We start from the raw sequence: 27,429 nt of genomic DNA, 5'->3' as shown, positions 1-27,429 counted from the left end.
TAGGAGCCCTATATGGTTGACAACTCTCACAAGCCCAAGGGTTACCTGGCAAATGAGACTCAAAGCTGGGGTCTGAGTACCGCAGGCCTGGAGACTCCAATGACGTGTCTACACCGCACCACTGGCGGATGGTATTGCAATATAGAATTTCTCTTAAATTTTCTTCCCCCCTCTTGGGTTGTGAATTCTTTTGCATTTCCAGATAAGATACGCTCAGTATCTTCCTTTAGAGGAAAATTAAAATAAAATAAAAAATCAAGGTACCTGCTAACTGCTGTTCCAGGAAGGGCTTAACTTTATATCAAATCATCGGCATCGTCCTCAGGTTCTCACGGTAAAGGACAAGTAATTTCCTTTCTCACTAAGAACAGCTGAGAGACTGGTTTTGAGATTAAGCAAGTGGTCTAGCCTGTAACATTGGAGCTAAGCTTCCAATTTTGGGGGAAAAAAGTAGTTTTACAACCATATTTGCATTTTTTATTTCAGAACTACCATTGGGGAGAAAATTGAACGCACAATGGTAACCCATTAACTTTCCTTATCACTAATGGAGTTCGTTTTTAGTTGCTGGACAAGATAGGAGCTCTATGTTGTTAAATCACACCCAGTGCAAATGTTTTTGTACTTAGGAAACTCATAGCTTTATGAGCACAATAGCCCATGTGGTACGGGGGCTTGTGGGGTGAGAGAATTAGGGATGTGCCCATATGACCAGGGCCGTCTTTGAAACCCATTTGTAGACAGCAAGTCTTTCTGCGTCTGGTGGATTTGGGTTGAGTCCACCGATATAAGAAGCTAATACTGAGCGATTTTATCCACTGCCAATGGTTTCAACTGCCACCTTCAACTGATGATACCCAAATCCTTGATCTAGCCTGAATCTCTAAGGCTCTGGCTCCATCCCTAGACAATTACCTTCCATGTCTGGAAGATACTGCAACTCAGAGCCTAAATGGATTTTGCAGCCAGCAGGTCACTTCAGTTCTGGTTGCCCTGTGCTATTGGCAGCATTTGTATCTGTACCTTTGGTCAGATTATGGCCTCTGCAGAGAAAGTCCTCTTTGCTCTTGCAGCAGCTGCTTTTATTCAGATGATGCCAGGAATGCAAGTGGGTGGGTGTTAGGAGCAAGCAGAGATATGAGCAAAGCTAGGATGACCAGCCAAGGAGTCACCTGTGGGAGACAGAGGTGGGCATGGGAAAAGAGGGAAAATGAACTGAAGCCGAGTAGATCTTAAATTTTCCAAGTAAAAATCCCATTCCCTCAAACACGAGAGGCCTTAACAGATTCTCGGACTTGAGCAGGAGGGAGACCCTGCTGGCTCTGCCACTTATTAGCAGGAGACCTTGGGCAAATCACTTTCTTCCCAGTTTTTTCTTCAGTATATCAGTGACCACCACCAGTATACTGGAGTGACCATTTCACTAAAAGGGAATAATGCTGACAAAAATTGTTCATTCAACAGACTGAGCTTCTCATTGTGGCAAGTGCTGGGGAAGCTAAGCTTCCTGGAGGTTTCTGTGAAGCTGAGACTGAACAGTTGGACTTTTCAGGTGAAAAGGAGTGAAGGACAGTTGGAGCAGAGACCTGTTGAGGAAGGAACGTGAAACATTTGTCCTGAGAGCACCAGGTGGGAATTGCAGATGAGGCAACAGGATAAGGCATACGTGATCAAATCTCAGGTCTCAGAAGGCCACACATTTCGTTCATTGCTGTGGCAGTCGCCATGCAGTGGGAGGCCTGGAGAGGAGACACTTGAAGGAATGGGCCCAGAGGCTTTTAGCAACATGTACAACTGGAGAAATGGAAGGAACTGAGCCTGCAGTTGTTTTTGGAGGTGGTTATGGGGAAGGTTTAGATCAGGACACATCCAGGGCTGACAGGTAAGCAGGGCAAATTAGTCTGAGGATACTTCTGGGGACCCGTGTGGGGGGACACTGAGGAGGCAGTCAGTACCCTCCAGAACATGTTGGACCAGCTGAATTCTAGGGTGGCTATGTAGCAAGATGGTGAGGCAGGTGTTTATCTGTGGGCATTTTTTATAACCAGTAGGAGCCATTGTTCTTATGTGTTTAGAAGACTACAAGCGAGCAAACACCAGGCCACTTAAACGGTTTATCATAGCTCAGTGCTGCTGCCACTGTTCCTTTGTGCTCATTCTGTCACCTGGGAACAGGGCAAAAATGCCCTAAGAGACCTGCAAGAATACTTCGAGACTATGCAACATGCTAATCTTTGGGACAGTGTTAACAAGCAAGCAGACCAAAATGCATAATCGACTTCTCAGCTAAGTTTAACCATTTCATACAACCTAGACCAAATGTTAGGAGCCGTGACTGCTAACCAGAGATCAAGAACAAATTGCTAAATTTAAATTAGAAGTTTTGAAAGCCTTCCCCCTTCTTTTTTAAAGCCTAAGGGAAATCTGAAATGTTTCTTTGACAACTCTGTGTGCCTAACCAGAAGCTTGGGCTATGGCACAGTTGATAAGAGGAGTTAAGGTATATGGAGATTGAGTCATACAGGTCAGAACTCACCTGGTATTCTCGAGTAGTCAGAAAGTCTCCACTGTTTGGAGAGATCAAAGTTGGACTGAGTAGCCAACCATGGGCTTTCGGCTCCACTGAAATAGTACAGAACTGTGGGGGAAGCGCTGCATTAGATGTGCAGTACCAGCGATTCTAAATTGTAGATCCTATAATGAACGTACGTGTGTACTGGGCTAACTTAGACCCTGACGGGACAAGAGCATGGAGGGATGTTAGGGTCGTGGCTCGGCATTTATGTTTCTTTGTGCTCTTGGACAAGGGCATGTCACCACAGTTAATCCAAAAGACCCTCCAGTGCCACTGGCCACATGGACCCCACAATTGTGGGACCGACGTACATACAGGTCAGTATGCCAGGGCGGCAGAGATACAGGGACAAAATCTAAATGATTGAACATCTAAGAATTTCTGTAATTAGCAAGCTTCTTGCCCATTAGTACCAGAAAACTTCATTTACCCAGTGATTAAGTATCACGAAATGTTAGCAAGGCACAGAGTTGCACCGAGCCACTCCTGATTTCTCCACAGTACTCGTTGGAGTACACAAGTCAAGTATTGTCAGTGACTGGAGAGCATGAAAAATGGAGAATGTGATCTCAAGTCTTATGGTTCCAAGTCCCAGCTCTCCACTTAACTAAGTCTGTGATCCAAGGCAAGTCACTGAGTATCTCTTTGCCCAGGGTTCTCCACCTGTAAAATGATGCACATTTTTATATCACTACTACTGTCCTACCTCTTTATCTGTTAAGGATCAAATAAGATGGGGGCAAAGTTCTTTATAAATGAGGCACTAAAATTATTTATTATAACATGTAGCTCATTTATCAGATGACCAATCATTCCTTTTTTTTTTTTTCATTTGGTTCTCTGTACATTAAGTTGTATTAGGCCAAGTTCTGACAGGAAATAGAACAGTCAAGATTGTACAACTGAAGAGTTTGACTGGTGAAGCATCCTAGGCTAGCAACAGTGAGGTCCAATTTACCAGCTGGAGGTCTGAGGGGACAAAAGGAGAGAAGTTACTGGAACCCAGAGAGAGCTGTGTTCCAACAGAAGCCCTGGCCTTGGGTATAGGAACATGGCCACACTTCCTACAGCTTCACAAGAGGGAAGCCAGGGACTAACAATCCCATCTCACTCTCCTGCCCCCCATTTTCCTGCTGGTATGTCCCACTGGCTGAAGCCACCAGGGCTGGGGAGCCCCTAAGGTAGCCCATAGAAACCAGCTTCTTAGGGAACAGAGTAGGTGAAAGGGGCACAGGCAGCTCTGGAGGGGCAAATGGAAGCTCCCCAGCAAAGCCATTATGGCTGGTCTCAGTCTCTGCCCTTCCTTTTTTCTCACCCAAGATTTAAGTAGGCATAACTGCAGCTGCTTAGTTGACACAGCAGTCAAGCATCATGACCTTCTAAATCATGCAAACCAACGCGCCATGTCACGATTCTTTCTAGTTTATTGTTTTGTACAAAGAACCTCTTGAACACTTTGTATAAACATCTTAAAAACGTATTTTCCTAGATTATAAAAAGTCAAAGCCAGTTTTCTTTGAGATGGGGCCCTTGAATGTGACACTCACGTCACCAGGATTTCTAGAAATAGGAGTTGCTGTACCTAACATTCTGGAAGGTGCCTTAACAAAGGCCTGCTAAGGCCTGTTTAGAACCTGTAGCTCTTAAAAGATCCAACTTTCCTTCCAGTGCCTATGAATGATAATAAAAGAATCCCAGCGATCTGATATTGACACCAAGTGTGAGAAGGCTAGTTTGGGGATTCCAAACTCCAGCCTTAAATCTTTCCTAGAAACTCAGACAAATGACTTCCCTCCTCTTCCCTCCAGCTGGCTTTCTCAAGTACCGATACATGTCTTTCTGGAGCCAGGCACTGACTAACAGTCTCATCAGGTGTTTTCAGAAAGGGCTTCTGGTGAAAGCAGCTTTTATTTAATTACTGCCAATCTTCAGCCCTTAGAAAAAAATATCTTTTGTTTAAAAAGGGGATAGGGACTATTCTAAGGAATTCAATAAAAGGAAATAGGTACCTTTTATGGAAAGGACTTTTTTTTTAAATTGGGGAATATTGGGGGACAGTGTGTGTCTCCAGGGCCCATCAGCTCCAAGTCGTTGTCCTTCAGTCTAGTTGTGGAGGGCGCAGCTGAGCTCCAAGTCCAGTCACCGTTTTCAATCTTTAGTTGCAGGGGGCGCAGCCCACCATCCCATGCAGGAATTGAACCGGCAACCTTGTTGTTTAGAGCTCGCGCTCTAACCAGCTGAGCCATCAGGCCGCCCCTCCAGAGGCTCAGCAGCAGCTCATTGTCTTCAATCTAGTTGTGGAGGGCGCAGCTCACTGGTACATGTGGGAATCAAACTCGCGACCCTGTTGCTTAGAGCTCACACTCTAACCAATGGAGCCATCCGGCTGCCCTCAAAAGGACTTTTAAGCTCTCTGAGCCCACAACTTCACTGAAATAACTTTACTAAAGTGTCTCCACATAAAACATAGCACCTTGTCCCCAGCAGCTGGGTGGATGGGATCTGTACACAGAGCATCCATTTAAAAAGTCCTCACTGGAAACAGCAATTATGGCAGAAGTAGGGCTACTCCCTTAAGTCAAATCCACCTCTCCAGGATGCACCCTGCAGAATTAGCTATAGGAGAAGCAGTAAAGGTCCTGCTGGATGGCCATGAGCAGCCCTGATGCTCCCTGGGAGCCTCCGAGGCGAGAGGAGAAGGCGACACTGGGGATGTTCGTCCTGGAGGTGGGGTGTGGGGAGGGTATGGTTCTGAGCAGCTGGGCATCGTGGAGGCTCCAAATTCTCGTGTAGCAGTCCTGGCCCACTAAGAGGGAAGACGCATGGCAGGTTAGTGAGAGAATGCAGAGGAGAACGTGATTCCATGGGCGCCAAAACACACAACTGGAAATTTTTTCTACTGGTAACATGTAGGTTTTGAAAATCAACATTACAGGTCACCCTGGTGCTCTAGGACCATAACTAGTTGCATGTATTCAAAGTGACAAGACACACTGGCTGGCTGTAGACCTTGGATGGCTCACTGGGCATCCTGGCTAATGGATGAGCATTCTGCTTGTCTTGGTGTCAAGGATTATTCAAGAGGGAGCCCAGCCCACCTGGTCTAGATGACATGCAACTGATTTCCTTTATGAAATAGTAACGAGGAAGATCTCGTAACATCATTCCATTCTGGGGACAAACCAGTTGACACCTCTCCCCAGAGCTTTCTGATTTAACGGTTCAGCTCCTCAGAGCAGACAGTCAGGGCTCAGAGTGGTAACGAACGTGATACCTAACACCACTGGCTACACTAGCCCAGACACAGGATACGTGCTACCGGAGGTCCTCAGAGGAAAGAGGAGGGCAGACCTCAGGCATTCATGGATTTCATGTTTGTGCTTCTGACCCCTCGCGTGACTGACTCCGACCACAGGTGCTACCTTGACTGGGGATGAATTCAGGAAGTGCAGATCACTGATGCTGGCAGCTAGCCCGCTTCCCACATCTGCCTCTCAACAAGGCTCCCTTTTCTGTTATCCTGAACACAGAAACCGGTCTGAGCTGAAAACTTATGAAAAAATAGACTTAAAAAGGAAGCTAACTGGTGAGAGTAGAAAATAAGCCTAAGAAAGTTCTAACAAAGTGATGCTTCTTAGCCATAAGAAGCTCTCAAGGGGAATAAGTATTTTTTGTAGGAATATGAGCAAATTTGAGGAGCTCATATTCTTTAATGTCAAGGGCCTACTATTTCATTTACCAAACCAGCGAACTTTCACCCTGTCAGAATATTCGGTAGCTCAGAAACAGTATAATCTTGTAATACCTTTCCAGGGGGTTTAGTGGCTAGATAGCTCTGCTCCTATTCGATAGATCATGGAACCACAGAATGTTGTTTATGGGACCCAGAATCAGCTCCTTTACAATGACCCAGATTTCTTTACTCAGCATCCTCTGGAGGAAACGTGAGTACAAAGAACAGGGAGCCCAAGCTTCTCGACAGAACAGTTGTATGCAGGGATAAGGTCACACTGAACGCTGACCTGGTGAACAGACGTAAACCCTACACCCAGGACTCCTGAGCTCCTGTGTTTTATTGCACCTAACTTGCCTGTTACTGAAGGGATGTTTGCCCACTGGTATGAGAACAAAGGGCTGTCTAACTGATGGATGTTTAAACTGCCGCTTACTAATGTCCAACTCTGTGTCCCATTTGTCTCCCCCACCCCAACAGTCCAAGATCCCTTTATTCAGTTCTGTTTTAGAGTAATTTCTCCCTCTGCTGAAGATGCTGGGAGCCCTAAGGGACAGTATTTGATGGATGGAATCTCCCCTTCCCCAGGTACCTGCCACCACGATTCCTTCTTCCTCGTGCACATGCAAGGGCAGGTGGGCGTACTCGTTCACGTGACCTTCGTACTGCCTTATACACTTAGCGGTCCTCAGGTCCCACAGCTTGATCTGTGGGAAGAAGCACAAAGGGCCATTTAGGAGGACCCAGCAGGTACACTGGTGAACCCAGCATGGAAGCCAGGGAGGGCAAGGTGGTCTCCAGAGATTTCTTCAAGTTAGGAAAATCTAAGCCTCAAACTCCTGAGCCAGAGTCCATCCAAAGGCAGAACCAGTTTTACGTCTGTCTAGACCAGACTGGGCTCCCAGTGGGCAGACGCCCTGCACAGTGCACAGCTCGCCTGCTCTCCAGCTGCCTTTCCCTGCGTCTGTCTGGCATGAGGCTTTCTTCTGCAGAGCCCCTCCCCGGACAGAGCCCCTCCACCTGACAGACCTCTGGGCCACCAGTTGTGGTGGCTTGAGAGTCAGTGCTACCTTACCGTTCCAGCCATGTCAGATGCCATCAGGCATTGCTCTTCTCGGAGGATTTGCACAGATGTCACTGCTGAGTCATGGAACAGGCGGGTGGCCTTACAGCCCTTGCCCTGATTCCGACAACGCAGATCAATGGCAAAGATCTCCCCGGACCGACAGCCATTAAATAGCAAAGGAGCCTATGGAAAGAGGGACTGCTCGGTACCGCCCTTAGGCTGGGAGGGCTGCACCCTCCAGAACACAACCCCTGCCTCTCCTCCCCTATCCCAGCCCGAGTTAGAGGTGTGGTTGGAGATGGATTGGTCAGGGTGTGAGCCTCAGTAGTGTTGGAAGGGTTTCTTGTGAAAGGGTGAAAAAACTGGACCTCCATATGTCCCTCCAGGGGCGTCCCCACTGGTGGCTGTACTGGCCCCATAGGCCTCACTCTGAAGGCCAAAGGATGGCACTCTGTCTCCACCAAGGTCGTTTGTGAGAAGTCGGGGTGATGAGTATAGAGTAGGAGAGATCAGAAGTCCAGGTAAGACATAGGGCCCCAACTAGAGGGACGATGGCTGAAGAAACCTAAATTAATGAACTCTGTGCTTACTGCTGGAAGCAGGCTGACACACCCCTTTTACATTTTTAAAGAGATGGCATTTTCTGTGGGGCACGTCTTTGAAATGTAGTTATGACTATAATTTTGATTTTTAAATTTATAAAATGTGTAACTTGAAAGCTGTGTGTGAAAATATTTAGCGCTATGCATTGGGACTTAATTTATACACTAAAAAAAATTACTTGTCCTACTGGCTAATCCAAGCACTACTCAAGAACTGCTAACAATTCGTTTAAATAGGAAGTTGTTTAAAGCTAGTTTAGGTAGGCCTTTCTGGGTCAGCCAACTTCCACTCGGTGCAGACACATTTACCAAGTAACCTGTTCATTAATCCTTTCCGACGCCCCTTTTCCCTTGTGAAAGGGGGAGGAGGACGACATGCCATATTGGAATCCAATTTCACTCCAGCAAAATTTCCACCCCTGGGGATTTATATCACACCCTTCCCAATCCAACCAACCATGACAGCAAACTGCTGGGCCAAGACATCACTGCTGGTCCCAAATGACAGCCGGTGTCCTGTCACCACGTTGGTCACCAGGACCCACCGAGACAAGCCTGATACAGACAGAGATGGGGTGGAGAGACAAGTGTCACTTTCAGTCTGGGGAGAGGGAGTGCTGGGCAGGGGGGATTTGAGGTCTGATCAATCCCTTACTTTGGGGACCTGGGGTGGCAGCCGTGGCTCACCTGTACTGAAGGAGTTATTTGCCTGGACGTTCAAGGACCATGCACAAGACCAGGCCCCGGGGATCCGGAAACTGCAGAGCATGCCAGGTCGGTCTCCTGAGGAATAGTGAACATAAAGCGTGGCTGCCCTCTAGGAACAGACACCTTCCCTTCGTGCTGCCAGGCCAGTGACCACCAGATCCGGGAAGCCTCCAGGAATAGCTGCTCAGAGGGGTCTGCGAGGTCAGACAATTAAGTTCGCGAACCTGTTGCAATGATGTTGCTAGTCTTTTTTTGATATCAGAGGGATTATTCATTATGAATTTGTACCAACTGGACAAACAGTTAACCAAGTTTCGGAAGTGCTGAAAAGGCTGCGTGAAAAAGTTAGACGACCTGAACTTTTCGCCAACAATTCATGGCTCTTGCATCACGACAATGCACCAGCTCACACGGCACTGCCTGTGAGGGAGTTTTTAGCCAGTAAACAAATAATTGTATTGGAATACCCTCCCTACTCACCTGATCTGGCCCCCAATGACTTCTTTCCTTACCCGAAGATAAAGGAAATATTGAAAGGAAGACATTTGGATGACATTCAGGACATTAAGGGTATGATGGCCATTCCAGAAAGAGTTCCAAAATTGCTTTGAAGGGTGGACTAGGCGCTGGCGTTGGTGCATAGCTTCCCAAGGGGAGCACTTCGAAAGTGACCGTAGTGATATTCAGCAATGAGGTATGTAGCACTTATTCTAGGATGCGTTCGGGAACTTAATTGTCCAACCTCGTATGCCTTGGCCCCATTCTGGGTTTTGTGTTAGCAAAAAAGAGACACTCATCTGAGTTGCCTGTTTCAAAAATGGTTATTCTGAGAGTAAATATATGAATCTTTCCTGATGTCCCAGTAAAAGTGTTAAAACTATTAATATTAGGTTGGTGCAAAAGTAATTGTGATAAAATATATGGTAATGGAAAGAGAACTGACTCTGGGTGGTGAACACACAATGTGATATATGGATGTATTACAGAATTGTATACCTGAAATCTATGTAACTTTGCTAACAACTGTCACCCCAATAAACTTTAATTTAAAAAAAAAAGTAATTGCGGTTTTTGCAATTATTTTTAATCTTTTAAACCGCAGTTACTTTTGCACCAACCTAATAGCTATCAGGGAGGAAGTATGGAGTTATAGATAAGAGGGTTTCAATCCCAGATCACACTGTTAGTTGTGTAATCTCAAGTAAAACATTTAAAAAAATAAACTTTATTGATAAAACATAGATAAAGGGCACAAATTAATATAACTATACAGTTTAATGAGTTAGCACAAAGTAAATATAGCCATGTAACGACCACCAGGTTAAGAAACAGAACATTCCAGTATCGTCCCAACTGCCACCTCCCCACTTCTCCCCAAAGGGAACCACTATCCTGACTTCTAACACCACAGATAGTTTTGTAAGGCAAATTCTGAACTTCTCTTGGCCTCAGTTTCCTCATCTGTAAACTGGTGATACTACATACTCCTGCCTCATAAGCCTGCTGTATGATGAAATGCCAGGCACCAGGCAAGGGTGCATGACGTCATTTAATCCACCTGGTAACCCAGCGTGGTAGGTATTATCTTCACTTTACAGAGGTTAAGCAAGTTGGGATTCATGCCAGGTCTGCCTGAGGCCTGCACTCTTAGAGGCCTGGCCCTTGTCTAGTTGATCCTAATTCTTGAAAGACTGGAAACTTAATATCCAGAATGCTGCCAGGGAGAAGTCCAGAATTCTGAACTGCCTTCAGCCAGAGGGAATGTAAGTATCTCCGACAGCACTGGTCACACTTTTGCGAATGATCTGCACAGGCATCCCAGATAGAAGTATTTTGATCTCTTGCACTGATTACACACACTTCTAACCCTCTGGCTGCTGACATGACCCAAAAGGAGGAAATACGTAAAGATGCACATGCTTCTAGTACAATTCCTGCGTCAGATTTAAGGAATCTCCTACAGGTGCTTCTGCAGACTCTCCCTCCGTGAGCTGTGACTTGGGCTCCCCCCGGCCTCTGCTTCCCAACCCTCCTGTCCAAGCCTTCACCACGGAGCTTATGCTGTTGTTGGCTGCAGCTCCTGGGAGGCAGACGACAGAGACCTCTGTCAGAGCACCCCATTAGCCAAAGGAAAGGGGCCTGGTACCTGGATGACTATTGACGAACAGTGATGCTGGGAGCAGGGTGGCACAGCCTGGAGTCTCTGCGATTCCCAGGAGGCACAGTCTGGAAAAGCTGTTAAGGGCAGTCAAGTACAAGGTTCTCCTCTGGGAGGGGAATGGGCATTAGTGACCTTCAAAAAACTAACAATTATACCCCTAAAGGCCGATTTAACATGTTTACATTTTCCGTATTTAGTTTCAGATTAGTTTTAAAGGAAGAAAAGGTCACAGATAGTTAAAAGTCTTCTTTGACCCCTCCCCAGCCCAATTCTCCCTTCTTCCCCACCCAGAAAGAATCGCTACTCTAAAACTGGTCTGAGTTCTAGGCTGTGTGGTAATATTTCCACAACATATTTGTCCATGAGTAATATGAAGAATTGTTTATATTTAAAAACATATGTAAATGGCATCATACAGCGTATCTTCTACAACTTTTCAATCTCCATTGTCTTCTAGATTCATCTGTGTTGATGTTTGTAGCCTGTTTCCTATATTCTCACCATGGAGCATTCTTTTGTATAAATATATCACAATTAATTTAATCCGGTCTCCTGCTGATGGGCACTTAGGTTATTTTTCTTTTTTTGCTCTGCTGCTGGAATAAGCACCTTCCTGTCTCCTACTCCCATGTGTGGGAGGCTTTTCTAAGGCAGTGTTTCTTAAACCTATGGTGAGGACTTAATTTTACACTACAATTTGCTATATACATACAAATATTTGAAACAAGTTTTATAAAATATTTGCCCTTACTAAGGATGAAACTCATATTTTCTAGTCTATTTCATTCAAAAAATGCTGTTCACAAATTGATTTAATGGCCCACTGACAGGTCATGACTCACGGTTTGAAAACTCTGCTCTGATGCCTACACCCAGAGTGGAACTGTGGGCTGGTAAGGGGCAGGCATCTTCACCTGAAAGGGGTTCTCTCAGTGTTATGTAGACCAGTTTTCCCCATTCTCCGTATTTGCCAAATCTTGGCACTATCAGGCTTTTAAATTTTGTGCTTATCTGAATAGGTATAAAAATGACATGATTTAAAACTGCATTTTCCTGAGAACAACTGGGTGTATCGATTCGTATGATTATAGCCATTTGGGTTTCCTTTTTTAATTGTTTCTTTATATTCTTTGCCTACTTTCCTACTGAACTGTCTTCTGACTGACTTCGCTCCTCTCTCTTCCCCTTCACAGCCAAAATTTTCTCAAGAGGAACCTATGTTTATCCCCACTTGTCGTTTTACTCTTCAACCCACAGAACTCCCGGTGTGACAGTCACCTTTCCAGCGAAATGTTCTCCCCAAGGTCTCCAATGAGCCCCTAGTTTCTAACTCGGATGAACACTGTCCAGTCTTGGCCCGTGGTCATGCAGCACAATTTCTAACACACACTCCTTGGCCTCCACACCACCACTCTCTTGGAATTCCATCCTTGCACTCCCTCCTACCACCAAGATTCCCTGGCCTACATTCCAAGCCTCTTAGACTCGTGCCTCAACTCCACTCCTGCTCATGGCTCCCTCTCCACTGCCTGCTCAATCCGGCAGGGGCCTTCTGTCTGAGATGTCACCCTTGCCAGCCTGTCACCTGCACTGCTATATAAGAAATGACTCCACGACCACCGTCTTCCAGGGGCATCCCACATCCCCGAGGATTCAGTCCTGCAAAGCCCTACTTAGCCAGAGACATCACGGATACCAGACCATATAATGCTGCCCAACGTGCCAAGCTCTCTCTTGACTCTTTCTTCTCTGGGAGCTCTGTCCCCTCTTTCCCACATGGGAATCACTTCGAAGAAGGCTGCCCCAATCCCTGCATCCCTCTTGCATCCGACTGCCCCACAGACATCACTCGTAGACTGTCACCCACTGAACTGCTCATCTGCAGCACTATGCACAGGGATTACACACGCTCAGCAGAGTTTGGTGGAATGGACACGCCCATACCTCACTGAAAAGGTAAATACTTGCAAAGCAATCATGAGACATTCTTGACATTCTGAATGTATGATGTGTGGCTGAAACCCAGGTTACAGTCAAACTCTGCTACTTACAGGGCCAGTACTGTAGACTTAATCCTTTAACAGGCCAGAGGTTAATGAAGAGCCCAGTAAGTGTAGAAAAGAATTCAGTCTAACGTCCCCCAACTCTTGGGCGGAATAAAAACACAGAATGCAGGTCTGAACAGGTACCACTTTTGTAAAGGGAGCAAGTTCCATGAGCTTCAGAAGCAGCAGGGGCACAAATACCTGAAATGACCTGAAATGACCTGAAATGACCTGAAATGACCTGAAATAACCTGAAATGACCATCAGAGGGCAAGCCGCTGGACAAGCTACAACAGCACACTCCTCACACTCTTTAAACCCAATTAGAAGGATTTCTATCTTCTCCACAGCCCACAGGAAAATGAAAACATGACATACTGTTTTAGGATCAGAAATGAGAGCGAGGTTATTGTTGCCTCTGTTTTAAGGCTTGGTCTCTTCTGTTCTCTGGTAAGATCATACAGTAACAGGGGGTCCCATCACCCCACAGGACCACACCTAAAGAAAGCCATATAGAACTTCCAGTTTACAGAACACACAGTTTTGTGTTTGTCTTACGTAAAATTTATAAACAGATCTCTAATTTAGGCTTGAAACCCTCTGAAATAGTGCTGTGGAACAAATTTAAAAAACAGCCTCCAATTCGGCCATCATTTGTTGAGGACCCATAACATGCCAAGCATTGTGCTAAGTGCATTCACAGATGTTAACTGTTAACCTCATGACAACTCAGGAAGTAGGTGTTGGGTAACTAATCATAATTTCACGAACTCATTTATTACAGAAATGAACCAAGACAAGACTCATTAACATGTGGCTCCGGGTCAAACAATATTCTCCCTGAAGCACATGATGGACAGGTGTCCGGTGCATCATTAACAGCCCCCAGATCCAGCTACCCTGACACTACACTACTGTGCTCGCAGCCAAAAGCCCTGATGGCTCTCTGGGAAGGCAGGGACTAGAAAGAAGAGTGCTCTGAAGAAGGCTACCTCTGGCAGGAACCCTAGGCCCAGAGCCCACACACCCACGTCACTCGCCAAAGGAACCCCTTTCCTGGTGTCTGCCCTCAGCCTCCCCCAGGAGGCCACCCCACCCCGGGACTACTGCAGCTCTTGGCTCCTCCTTTACTTCAGGAGGATTTGGGGTTCCTTCCCAAGGCTTTACTGCGCCTCTTTCTTTATTCCTCTGCCAAAGCACCAAGCACCAACTCTCAGGTTCCAGAACAGTGTCTGGCACGCAGTGACCCCTCCCAGGGTCATCCCAGGACCTCAACCACTTCCCTCAGATCCATAGGAATCCTTGTTTTTTACCCAGTGCACTGCTCTTTCTGAGAGGGTGAGGGTGCGTGCAGACCTCTGACCACTAAGATGCCACCTCACAAACCCCAGATGCCCGTCCACATCAGGGCATGTCCTGCCCACCAAACCCTTCCATCTGCCAAAAGATACAGAACATGAGAATCCAAGTGATTCAGCGAGGCCCAGCATACAGAGTTCACCTGGTGAGGAAGCACACAGCAAGATGCAAAGATTGGTCTGACTGCCAGCTCATGGAGAGAAATAGACAAATGCTTTCCTGTGGAATAACTTGTGGGGATACAGACGTGTGACTTCTTTTTCCAGGTCTCACTCTTTCAAAAGGGGCTAGAACAAGCACTCTGAGAACAGGGAAGCTCCCAGCCCAACCACAGAGCCTTGAAGAGGATCGGGGAGGAGTAGCCCCTGGGCCTCCGCCCTTCATCTTCAGCACAGGCCTCACAGTGAGACATCGGGTCTACTGTCCAGGGTGGGGATGACTTCCCGGCAACGGCAGGAAGCAAACCTAACTCTGAAGGTGTCCTGTATCTCATTTTACTAAGAAACCATTTTCAACCTGTATCCATCTTGTGACTCATGTCCCAACAGAACAGAAAGTCACAGCTTCTTATAGGTGCAGTTGTCACACCACGGCAATTTAAAGGCTCCCCTTAGGCAGCAAGCGCCTCATATTTCTGTAAACCTCAGTGTCAGCCAAAGACAGGCTGAGTGACTGACGCAACGTCCTGACACACTGGGAGGACCCTCCACCCAGGCTACCGCAGCCCACCTCCCAGGAACTCTGTGCCTTGGTGTGGGCTCCTTCAGATCAACTTGATCTTGAAGGGCAGGTCCTGACAACCAGTTAAAGAGCCACTGCCTCAAGCCTTCCCCCATCTGAAGTCATTCCACCTCCAAGACAACAAACTCGGGAGGCCCTTTTCTTCACCTACGGGTTCTCAGGATCTAAAACTCAATTTTTCCCTTGGGAAAATGAGGTAACCGAGTATTGCCTTCTTCACAAAGTTCTCTCCTCTATTCTGCATTTGGCCAACCACGCGATCCAAAGCGGGCTGCACGGCCAAAGGGGAGAGCAGAGTACCTTCCGGTTGGTGAAGTAGAGGTTTTCGTGCATATGCACCCTGAGTGTGGGGGTCTTCAGACCGCGCAGGCTGATGATGCCATACTTGGAGCCTCCGACTCTGACGTCATTCACTGTGAAGAGCCGGTCACGGTTGGTATCCGCCTGGAGGGGAAAAGTGGATTGCCGGTGACCCCCCCAGGCCTAAGACCATCTGCCCATCTCTCCCAGCCTCCGTGCTCTGTGCATTGCCACCAGGTGAGAACTCCTGTCCGTGAGGAAACGTGGAGATGACCTAACTTGCCCCTACCTGGTGTAGCCACAGTTGAGCAAAGCTAAGAGGTGTCTGGTCTCACAATTCAGGAGCAAGGACAAGGCTGACAATGAGGGGGTGTGGCTAGGACGTCTGAGGTCTGCAGTGACCCCACTTGCAACTGGGTTTGGAAGCGCCTTAATGTCCACCCAGAGGAACTATTCAGATGAGACACGTTGTAACGGCAAGTGGCCATTATGGAAGCCACGGAGCAACACGGATGCTAGTGAAAATGGTCACGGGGTAAAAGGAGGACACAGAATTGTATTCCCATTACACAGGCACAGTATCACTAAGTAAAAGGAAGATGCTACACTGAAAAAAATTACGATAGACTGCACTGGGATGTGGGTTATTTTTAATAGTTTTTTTTTCATTTAAAAAATATGGTTAATAATTATTTCAAAGCAAAAACTATACAGTTATGTATTTTATATATATTTATAAATATATACACATATATATGAGTTTGGATGATGGTGAAATGGCACTCACTTTGCAAGTTTACTTGGGAAGAATCATTACCAACCGTCCTTCCCAGCCTTCTGGCCACACTAGCCAGGCAGTTATCATAACTCTGGGTGATGGGCAAGGTTGTCTCAGGGCCAGCCCACAGCTTCTGTGAGACCAAGAGCGAGGCCTGGGGGGCTCAGGCCACACTAAGCAGCTCGTGCACAGTGATCTCTGCTGCCTCTGCCCACCCTAACCACCCCGCCCCCATTTGCTGGAGAGCCCCAGGGAAAGGGCTCCTGAGAACCCACTGCAAGAAAGTATTCAGGTCAAACTATCCCCAAACACATATGGGGCTAAGCCTAGGAGAGAATGTGAGTCCTGGCCCCCAGCAGCCCTTATGAGGAAGGGCTCTGCTATTGAGGTCTCCTAGGCAAGATGTCAAGGACGTAGTCCTGTCAGCAGCTCCTCAGGCCGAGGCTCTCCGTTCTGTCTCTCTCTCACTCTCCTGGGCTTTTTCTAGGCCTTTGGGAAGGGCAGGCCATGCTCTCCTGTGGTCTCGAGTTCCCAGTCTAGCTGAACAGTTTGGCTTCTGTGTACAGTGACCTGCTGCCAACGCTTCCCTGGCCCCCCGGCTCAAGTAGTTGGCCCTGGCTTCTAGCCTGGGTGGAACCAAAAGCAGAGACTTTCTGCTCCCTGCAAATGGCGTGATAAAGGTGTGGTGGGTGTGCAGGCCCAGAAGTGCCACTCAATCAGGGACAGCAAGCAAGGGAGTGACATGCTGCTGCTACTGAAGAACTGGAACTTCAGGTTTGGTCACCAAATCCCGCCCAGTATAAGGAGGATGAGAAGCCCCCAGTCCACTGTGTGCCCTTTCAATTGTGTACACAACACACCCAAGGGCAAGTGACTTTGTGATAGTTCTCAGTCAGCGGTGGGCCCTGGCTTTCATGTCAAATGAAAACCGAGTTGTAGTAAGCGTGACAATGGTCCGCATGGCCTGCCCTGCCGGCTTTGTACCTGCCAATAGGTAGGTGCTTGTTAAAACTATAAAACCTAGAGGACACCACCCGCTTTCATGCAACTGGCCTTGACACAGCCAGGTTTGTTGGAAGCCAGTGCTAAGCCACGAAGTGTCAGGGGATGGCAGCCATACCCTCGGCACCCACAGATAGCTCCCTCCCCACTCACCAGGATGAGGTTAAATCGGTCGTTTGCCAAAGCGGAGGGATCCGAACTGTGAATTTGGACCTTTTTCCTCTGCATGCAGCTCACTCGAAGCTCATGGGCTAAACTGCAGAAGGGAAAGAGAGGGGCAGGGAGGGCATGGTTGGCATGCCTAAGTACCCATGAGGAGGATTCTGGGGTTCTACCCTGTCCTACACCCTGGAGACCATCTCCTTTAGTCGGCTCTCTTCACATCATTTCTCAGCAATGGAACTGAGCAAGAGCCCAAATAAATTCAATTTTAGAACTCAGGAAAACTAAAGCAAAGAAACGGGTGGCCCACTCACAGGGTCGAAGAAAGTTAGAACTAGAGGAATTTGGTTTTGGATCATCTAGTCCAACTCTTTCCCTTGAGACCAAGAGATGCTCCTGACAAATGAAACAATACGCCGAAAAACACACAGCTGATGAGGAAGCCCAGGCAAGCAGCCACCCGTCTTACTACCCGTCCTGCTCCACATCACGCTCTCTCCACTAAGGACAAAGCCTGTTTCAGGGTACAGAACAGACCTTTTTAACTAGACCTTTAACTATTTTAGGGACGTAAAGGAGAGGCATGCCCCGCCATACCTCCCGCATGGCTTGCCTACCCTGAAGGCAGCCCTGTGTCCCCTATAAGCCACCCCAATTCACGTTGTTTCTTCATCTGCCCACACACAGTGGGAGGCAACAGAACACAGGAGTCAGGGGCTCAGGCGTTAGAGTCAGACAGATCCCATTCTTGCTAGGTTTGCCTTGAGAAAATCACTCCACTCTGAGCCTCAGTCTCTTCTTCAGGAAACTGGGGGAAGTATCCACCTATCTCATGGGGTTTTAATTAGAATGATATCAGGAATCATAAGTATTTAGATAAAGTTTAGTACACATGCATTCATTTAATGCTCCACTTTTGGTGACAGCTCGTTAGATAAGAACGAAAGGAGGCAGAAATCTAACAGGAATGAAGTTATAAGACCTGCCAGGAAACATGATTTAACTGCCTTATCTGGCACACAGTAACAGAGGAAACATCCTGAGAAATTTCTGCCCAATTTCTCTGCCTAGATCCCCTGTCCTGTCTCCCTGGCCTCCTATGAGTCTCCCCACTTGCTCTAGAGGGAAAATGATTCTCTCAGGGCTGGTTTCAGCAGCAGAAGGCAGGCTGTGAGTTGGAGTACCTCAATTGTGAGGACTCCTCACAGAGTACCTATATAGTTTCTTGATTGGATTCTTGGACCATGGAAATAAGATAGGAAAAGAACATTCGTGAAGAAAACATAACAAAGAGGCATCAACTTACCGGCAATAACTGGTGTTGTTGAGAAAACCCAGCTTGCTTTTTTGTAGCAAGGAAGATGCATTAAATCCCATCCTGGCTATTTTCTAAATTAAAAAACAAACAAAACAAAGATTCAGTGACGTTTTATGTTATGGGATAACAGAATGTTTTTCGTTTCATAGGATGCAATGAAGAAACAGGTACTAAGTTGGCGGAAATCATATGCCTAAAAATCGATTGTCTCCTTGGCTAGTCTCTCCTTGCAAGAGAGAAAAACACATCACAAGGAAGTATGTGTGAGCTGGTAAGTCTGCTCACGGCCTCTGTCCAAGCTCCCCATCAATTTATACCCAGGGATGTGAAGCCACCAAGCTAGTGAGTACAGGCATGGCACTGCTCACTCGGGTCTGCACTGTGCTTTCCATTCGACCTGTGGCAACCCTGGGGCCTGGATTTTCCATTCTGTTCCTCCATAACCATCAAAATGTCCTGGCATCTAATCCCCAGAAGAGATACAAGAGACCCTCATGTCCAAACCACATATGCTGGTTTTCTATTTAAAATATACAGTTACTGAAACTGTATCACGCTGCTTTTCAAGATTCCCCCAGGGAAGGAGAAAATGTTAGAATCACTCATGAAACTTAGTAAGCAGGAAAAGGAGGGGGGCTTTCTTGTTGCTACTCTCTTCATCAGGTTCCTGTCAGGGAAAATTCAACACCACACTCCCCGCACTGCACTATGCTGAGTGTCACGGGGCGTTTAAGTGGCACCTGCTTTCAGCAGTGGATGGAGGTTGGCAGGAGGTCGGCCCCCAGGAGTGTGGAGCCCACCTTTTTCTGCTTGTCCTCTTCCTCTAGCAGCTGCAGTCTTTTGCGCTCCATTTCCTTCTGCTGGATGCCCTCCTTTGTGAGGGGGTTGCAGTCGTTGTGTCCAGGGAGCAAGCGGAAATAGCGATTCTTTTCAGGGTCAAAGTAATACCCTGGTAGATCTTTAGTCAAAAGAAATGAAATCCAACTTAAAACACTATGAACCCACCCACTTTGTATGGAGTCCAGTGGCCTGGCCACCAACCCTCAGAGCTGCTTGTATTTCTGAGGGGCTGGAGGTGGGCTAGCATTGTCAGTCACCATCCTGGACCCCGTTCAGTCGTGGGGGGAGCTGTTTGCCCAGGATCACCGCTCTCGCCACACCCAGCTCTTCCCTTTAGTGTTACAATTTGGTCCCAGAATTTCCTGAGTCAGGGAAGAGCAGTGACACACATGGGGTCTACCCACATGCAAGTGAAGACACACAGGCCTGAGGAAGAAGGGACACCAGGACAGACATAACCAGATGATGACGAGGCTAGATTCACTTTCATCTTTCCCCACAGGCAGGGCCAGGAGTCCTATGCGCAGCCTTACCTGGCACAGAACTCCCAGCTGTGCTGGATGAGGTCGATGGGGCCTCCTGGGCGCTGTGGCCTGAATCCTGTGAGCTCTGCTGTGCCGCCGTGTTACACCTGTGGACACACAGTCATGGTAACTTGCAGGAAAGGGCTGGTGTCCCAGTCATTCTCTGAATGTGGGTCCTGGCAGGAGGCAGTTCCACAGCCTTCACCCCGACCTCTGACCTTTGACTACTTGGGGAGCACTGACCCCTTTTCCTTGAAAGTTTACCTACTGCAAATCCACTAAAGTTAGGGCAAAGTTTTGCTTTCTCACCCTTAAAAGGATGCATGTCACAGTAATTCCCTTTTATCTCCTCACTTGAGCATTTCGTGAGGTCTTCTGGAATTTTCCGGATGAAAAGGAGAACAGAAATCTTTGCCAATAAGAATTTTACCAGCTGGGCTCATTTGACAGCTCAACTGCAGTTACAAGGCCAGGTGAATTTCATTCTTTATTGGATTCAGCAGTACAAAGAGTTTAAATTTTACTTGGCTACCCAACCCTACAGATGGAGAAACTGGGGTTCAGGGCACCGAGGTGATCTACTCAGTAACACTGGGATAAAGCCGTGGTTTAAACATTTTGCAAAGCTACAAACAGATTCTATGGCAATTATAGGCTAAAAGACATAATGATATAACAAAAGACCTAATTTTAGAATCCTGTAAAATCCTCTTTAAAATCAAGGACTTTTCCCCTCCTCACACCAAAAGGAGTACAACTTGCAAAACTAGGTTGAAGGAATGCAAGAACTTTCTCTTTTGTCTATAAATACTAACTATGCCTGGTTTCAGAGAATACGTATTCTCCCTTTTTATGGCCCAGAGCTTCCTGTGATGAGCAGCAGGAAGAGGAAAGAAGGAAGGATTAAGCGTCATGACAAATGTCTGTGTTTCTAGTCCAAGAACTGCTGCTCCATTCTCTCCACATGGAGCCCAGAAGGTGGCTGTCCAGTGTGTTTCCACACGGCTCTGCCAAAGCTGAGATGAGACTCTTCTTGCACAGATCACATTTTGCTACACATTGTGCCCTTGTGGGAAGGCCTGGGTCCCCCAAAATATCCATGGTTCTCCTTTCAAACCATACAAACACTGGGCACTGTCCGGATCTTTCTTCAATACTGGTCAAGTTTAGGTCTTTGTTAGACATGTAGATTCTCACTGGGCCCCTCTCAGACCCTGCATGTTCGTGTGCATGTGAGGGTGCCGGACGAGGCTACAACGACACTGGGACACAGCACTTGCCTCTCATTAGAACCGTGCTGTCTGAACCAAGAGTTCTGCCGCTGGTTCCTTCTCCCACGTCTTCTACTTTTCCAGCTGCCTTTATGCATTTCTGCTCCTATAAGAGAAAAGAAGAAAATTACATACAAATGTGTGTGCATGCACTTTTCTATTCGCTTTGATAGTTCCTTCATGCTCAGAACTACTAGGCAAAAGGATGGCCCAACCTCGGTTATCATCAAAACTGCCACACAAACGAAGCCTCACCTGTAAAGGGCTGCCTCCAGCGGTAAAATCCAATGTGAGGGAGACACCAATAAAATCCAATGCGTCTGTAGCCTCTTCTCTGGCTGCAGTTCTCTTACCACACAGTTGACACCCGGCCTGACAACCTGTTAACCTCCATTCCCTGGGTCACGGTGTGAGGTGTTGACAGACTCTCACAATTACTTTAAGACAACAGTTTGAGCCTGGCATGAGAGCTCTCTTATTCTTCTTTCTTTTCCTTACCAGGTAACACCAGAGTATATGATTTTTCTTTCAATCTACTCACATCCTATTTACAGAGAACAGTCAACAGTAATCACTTTCTCCTATGCTGTTTTAGTATTAAGCAGGGAAAACTGTGAATGTAATTAATCAGGGGCCAGTATGTATGACTTCTTAACATGCTTTCTACCCTTTTTATTTTAAGTGTGTTTTTCCAAGACCCATCAGCTCCAAGTCAAGTAGTTGTCTTCAATCTAGTTGTGGAGGATGCAGCTCACAGTGGCCCATGTGGGGATCAAACCGGCAACCTTGTTGTTAAGAGCACCACGCTCTAACCAACTGAGCTAACCGGCCTTCCTCAATATGCTTTCTAAAGAGTGTTTTATTAGGTTGGTGCAAAAGTAACTGTAGTTTAAAAGGTTGAAAAATTGCAAAAACTGCAATTACTTTTGCACCAACCAATAGCTTCTGATGTACATTAGCTGTCAAAGGGAAGGATATGCATATGTGTTTTTTTTGACATAATAAGATAAAAGCACTTCTTAATGACACTGATTTTGCCACAATGATTTCGAGTGGCTTTTTCAGATCTTATCTTGGATAGCCTGAATATATCACTTAATCATCAAAACATCACAAGTTTTAACACTGGGTATCCCATTAGTTCTAAAAAGATTGAACTATGGTCCCTGGACCAGTTGCTTTGAGTTTCAGGTTTTCTCAATGCCTGGCGATTTTTTCCCCCCACTCACTGTAGACACTAATGACATCTTACCAAACACATTTTAAAACCACATTCAAATGCTATAACAAAATTATAAAAAGATTTCTAGGGCTGAATGCAACCGAAGGACAGATTAGAAACCTATTTTCTTTATTTCCCAACTACTTTTGAGAGCGGCGTGCCTGTCAGCATCCAAACAGAGCACCAGAAGTCTGAGCCTACATTCCAGAATTCACCATTTAGTCAACCACTCTGCGTCAACCTGTGATTGTCAGTTGGGGCTACTTCAATACAAAGGAAGAGAAATTTAGTGAGTATAATACTTAACCAAATCTTTCACAAACTCTGTAATAAATTCCTTGATTTCCTGGTGGGAATATAAAATGCCACAGCCATTTTGTAAATACAGTTTGGTAATTCCTCAAAAGATTTAACATAGAGTTATCATAAGACCCAGTAAAACCCAGCAGAAATGAAAACATATGGCCACACAAAACTTTGGACAGCAACATTCATAGCAGCATTATGCGTAATTGCCTTAAAAGTGGAAACAACCCATATTTCCATCAGCTGATGAAAAGTGGCACAATCATACAACAGAATGTTACTCAGCCATAAAAAGAATGAAGCAAAAAAAAAAAGGAATGAAGCACTGATACATGCTATGTGGATGAACCTTGGAAACATGCTAAGTGAAAGAAGTGGGACATATTAGGTTGGTGCAAAAATCGTGGTTTTTGCTATTATTTTTAACTTTTTAAACCGTGATTACTTGTGCACCAACCCAATAAAATTGTATGATTCGGTGTATATGAAATCTCCAGAATAGGCAAAGAGAGAGAGAGAGAGAGAGAGAAGCACACACATGTTTTCCAGGGGCTGGGAGAAGAGGTGGAGAATGAGGAGTGACTAACTAGTACAAAGGTCCTTTTTTTAAAGCTTCTTGAAAGTCTATTTTTCTGTTATGAAGAATTGTTTTTTTCAGTTATCACAAATGAGTTGATAAATGCTCTGATTAAATTGTTTTATATTTTCAGGAATAAGAGTGACTAGTTATATATACCTTTTTATTGCCTAGGTGGTAGCTTGGTAATATTTTTATAGCATTTTAAATGATTTATGATGTTCCATATGTACCTGTTTCTGAGGCAACATTCCACCAAATTACTAGCTTTCCAAAAGCTGTGGCACCATATATAACACTTTAGTATGACAGCAGCTTTATTTTAAAACCAGAATCAGGCTAATGTGACTTTTATTTAAACTAAAATTTATGCTTTATGCATTTGTAAAACACTGATATACTGGTGTCATATTTACTGTGTGGTTATACACTTGTTGAAAGGTAAATTTACAGGTCAAATAGTTTCAGTAAAAGTTTAAAAAAGGAAAACTTGTCTTTTCACGAAAAGCTTCATGAAATTGCATTTGTATTTAATCAGAATGACTAGATAAGATCCTTTTCTAGAGTCAACCTAAAAGAAGCTAAGTGGAATTGGCAGATCTTTTATAGTTTTTGTTATCTACTTACTCTACTTACTACTTACTATAGCGCTCCCAGAAAGGAACAGCGCATGAATATGAAGTACCTTAAAATCCAAAAACGGGAAGGGCGTCATATAAAAAGATCACACAGTACTAGGCAGGAGGTTGAAATGACTAGGTGTGTAATAATTTTAAAACCTTCATTTTGGGTCAGCATAAATTTCCTTCAATTTTTTCTTTATTAGTAGCACTGCATTTTGAGGTTTAACATAGCAAGCCAGTATAAAGTTTTACAATATAGTAATCCTGGATTCTGATAAAGTTTTACAATATAGTAATCCTGGATTCTGAGTTGCGTTAAGATGAAAATGAAAATGAGAACTGTACTTAGGAAAATTAATTTTCTTCTTCTTTAATATCTAACTCTTCATCTTCTGCTTGTCCATCCTTTCTTAGTTGACAGGCTGACACCTGTCCTGGTCCAGAGACCCTCTTAGCTGACAGTGATCTCTGAAAAGGCATCTTTGAATGTGCTCTTACATCTAAAAGAGATGGATATTCTGGTGGTACCTAGAGCTTCTGAAAACCACTAAAGTTTCTTCCTCATCAATCTTTTGTATGTTTTGGTAGATAGCAGGGTATACTTCTAAAGCTTTGCTGTGAATAGCATTTCAAGAGTGAAAAATTCTGAAAATATAGTCTTTATATCTTTTACTTTCTGCTTTTCAAAACTGCTAAGTTGCCTCCAGATGAAAGTTGTTTGGGTAGCATCCCCTGTAACTCTCTGTAACTGGGTTCCGCCAGTGCAATAATATGTCCTTCAATTTGCTGACTTGTCCTTTCTAATTCAGTTAACTGCTTAGCTTCTCCAGTCATTGCTGTTAATGTTGATTTGAGATCGTCCCGCTTCATTTTTACAATGGTTCCATGAGCTTTCAAAGGTTGGAGTCCTTTGGCTGCACAAGTCTTTCAAATTCCACTTGTTGCTAATCCTGAAGTTCGGCCAACACCTGTGCAGTTTTTCAGTACCTGTTTTAAATCTGGGGGTCTCTGTACAGAGACCTATTCGTGGATCTTATTCACCCAGACATGGCTAGGCCTCACAGTCTGACAGTTTTCCCCCACAGGAACAGCAAAGATTTGGCTTGGTTCTCCAAAATGCTTTTGTCTTGCGAGTCCCCGTTTCCTGGATAACCCGCCCCTCCTCTGCCCCAAGTCACCATTCCAGGCCTGGCCACAAAACCCGGAAGGTGTAGGCCTGGAAAAGCCTCGAGGTTTGTGGGACGGGGTCTGCGCTGGGCTATGTGGGGTCGCAGGCAGCCTCCCTTCCGGCTTCTGAGCGTGGGAGCGTCAGTGGTAGCCGCACACCTCGGGCTCTGGTTGGTCCGCTTGCTCTAACCTAGACAGGAAGGCCCAGAACTCCGCCCAGCGCTGAAATTCAGCGTGGGCGTGGGCGAGAGGCTCCATTTGCCCCACCCAGGCCCTCAGGTTGGGCAGAAGGGGCACCTGTGCCTCAACATCCTACTTAGCAAAGGGCCAGGGGCCTGGGCTGGCGCCCAACAACGCACTGCTCCGAGGGCCTGGGCCGTGTTGGGGTCACGGGATTTCTTTTTGGGGTGATGAAAATGGTCTGGAGTAAGAAATACCACATGATGGTCGCACAATCTTGCGAATATATTAATACTACAAAACCCACCGAATTGTACACGTTAAGATGGTGAATTCTACGGTGAATTCTATCGGAAAACCAAAAACGATTTAGTACAGCAGTACTAATATTTCAAGTGAGAAACATCGTAAATATCCAACAACAGGCGAATTAAGATTACAGAGACTGCTGGGCTATAACGTGGAAATGCTGAAGCCACTGGTTTGTCAAGCCGAATGCAAAATGGCCTCTACAAGAAGCTTGCCGTGCCCACAGTGAGTCGGTATTTTTTTTTAACTCTACTTTACAAATGAGGGAACACGCTTAGAAGGTTAACCATCCTGCCCAGAAAGACAGGAGTAGTGTCTGCTCTGGCCCCTGGGCTTGGTGACTTACAGGACATCCCGTAACTATGATTGCCACTGGTATTTAAAACTAGATTTTGGGGCTTTGGAATGTTGTTTGTTTCCTCCAGGAAGTTGTCTCATCAGTTTACTTTCCTTCTTGCTGTTTGCTTCACCAGAGATTGTCTGTAGACCAGTCAAGCCCATCAAGGGGAAAGGGGTATCATGGCTTCTGAGGTTAACTGGGGAGACGATGAGGCTTCCTAGACACTCCAGCACTAGTGTGGAAAAAGTGGTTTTCCCGCTAACAACTCGTTGTGGAGGCGAACTCGGAAAGCTTGGGTTTAACCCGGAACTCCACCGTCTACTAGTCTGTGCGTTACCTTGGGTAAGTGACGATCTCACTGGGCCTCTTACCGCGTCTGACAAAGGTACTAGTACCTACCTCACAAGGCTGGTGCGTGGAAAACTTAGCTAATGCTTGCAAAGCACTTAGCACAGTGCCTAGAACTCAGTAAGCTTTCAACCTGCGGTAGCTGTTACGCTGACCTGTCTGAAAAACTTAACCACAATCTGAACTTTCTGGGAAACCACCTCCAAGGGCCCGCAGTCTAGTCACTGTCAAGTGTTGTGTGGCACCTTCAGCATCAGGGTTTAGAAAAAAAAAAAAAGCTCCGTCGGGTCAGACACCTAAGCGGCGGCACTCGGGATCACCCTACCCCCGTATTTGCGGCTGCAAAACCGACCCGACAGGACAAACCCAGCTCCACGCGCCCACGAATCCCGCACACCCGGAGCGCGGCGACCCAGCCCCCTACCCACGCCACCATCAGGCCGGTGTTCCACGTGCTCGGCTCCTCCCCGCCCCTTCCCCCCACGCCCGTCCCACCCCGAGCTCTGTGCGAGAAGCAGCAGCAGCCGCCGAACCGACACCAACGATCACCTCAGCTAAGGGCACAAACTTACTCGATTAGAGGGCCCTTCCCGGCTCTCCCTCGGGCCCAGACTCTGCAGTAGTGGCAAAACGTATAAGGACCCGGAAAGACCACGATATAGTTTCCACCAGTTAGTTGCGTCTGTTTTTGTGTTGTCGCAGCGGATAGGGCCAAGGCGGCCGCCCCCTCCTACTCATTGGGCACCGCTTCTGACTGTTTACGCCAATAGGGTGGATCTTACGGAGAGGGCGGAGATTGGGGGGGTTCGGCTCCGCCCAGGCCCGGTAGTAGGCAGCGTGTCCGCAGGCGTGTTTTTGGGCCGCGCGTTTGGGGGCGGATCAGGGGCGGGGCCGAAGGCTGCGTTCTGACCCCAGAATCTCCTAGGCGGCCACCTCCCGAGCGGTGGCTACCCTACCCCAGTACTGGCTACTTTCTCTCTCCGCATCCGATTGATCCAGTCTTGTAGCAGTTCTGTCGCCGCTCGGGGCTACTGTCTTCAAAACTGAGACTTGGGGAGGAGGAAATACTGTGTTGTGGGAAAGGTGAAGGAGGCTCTGAGATGAGGGAGAGAAAAAGGAACAGGTGAACAGGTGGTGATGTCTTCGGCAATGACCTCAGGTAGCAGAGGCTG

General features: G+C 46.5%; 1 protein-coding gene, 1 long non-coding RNA gene and 1 pseudogene across 2 annotated transcripts; all 3 read right to left on the bottom strand.

Annotated features, from left to right (window-relative positions):
* Nucleotides 1–1,034: 1,034 nt before the first annotated feature.
* On the bottom strand, nt 1,035–3,143 carry LOC148758699 (uncharacterized). The gene is made up of 3 exons (XR_016020901.1): nt 3,006–3,143; nt 2,537–2,638; nt 1,035–1,172 (listed from the first exon to the last, which is right to left on the bottom strand). It is a non-coding gene; the product is annotated as an uncharacterized LOC148758699 (long non-coding RNA).
* Nucleotides 3,144–3,347: 204 nt separating this feature from the next.
* On the bottom strand, nt 3,348–26,953 carry DCAF4 (DDB1 and CUL4 associated factor 4). Its single transcript, XM_019733704.3, has 14 exons — nt 26,830–26,953; nt 21,195–21,291; nt 19,924–20,021; nt 19,351–19,508; nt 18,539–18,621; nt 17,224–17,326; nt 15,291–15,434; nt 14,342–14,391; nt 10,831–10,910; nt 8,664–8,759; nt 8,434–8,531; nt 7,384–7,557; nt 6,901–7,015; nt 3,348–5,381 (listed from the first exon to the last, which is right to left on the bottom strand). Exons 2-14 carry the CDS (start codon nt 21,281–21,283, stop codon nt 5,188–5,190), a joined length of 1,482 nt encoding a protein of 493 aa, XP_019589263.3. The 5' UTR covers nt 21,284–21,291; nt 26,830–26,953; the 3' UTR covers nt 3,348–5,187.
* On the bottom strand, nt 22,248–25,338 carry LOC109448220 (CBY1-interacting BAR domain-containing protein 1 pseudogene; annotated as a pseudogene).
* Nucleotides 26,954–27,429: the final 476 nt, after the last annotated feature.

The sequence above is a fragment of the Rhinolophus sinicus genome, chromosome 3 (genome assembly GCF_057876585.1).
Source record: "Rhinolophus sinicus isolate RSI-liver-muscle chromosome 3, RSI-T2T, whole genome shotgun sequence".
Classification (NCBI taxonomy): Eukaryota; Metazoa; Chordata; class Mammalia; order Chiroptera; family Rhinolophidae; genus Rhinolophus; species Rhinolophus sinicus.
The sequence above is the reverse complement of the archived record's forward strand: the minus strand, read 5'-3'. Positions and strand labels throughout refer to the sequence as shown.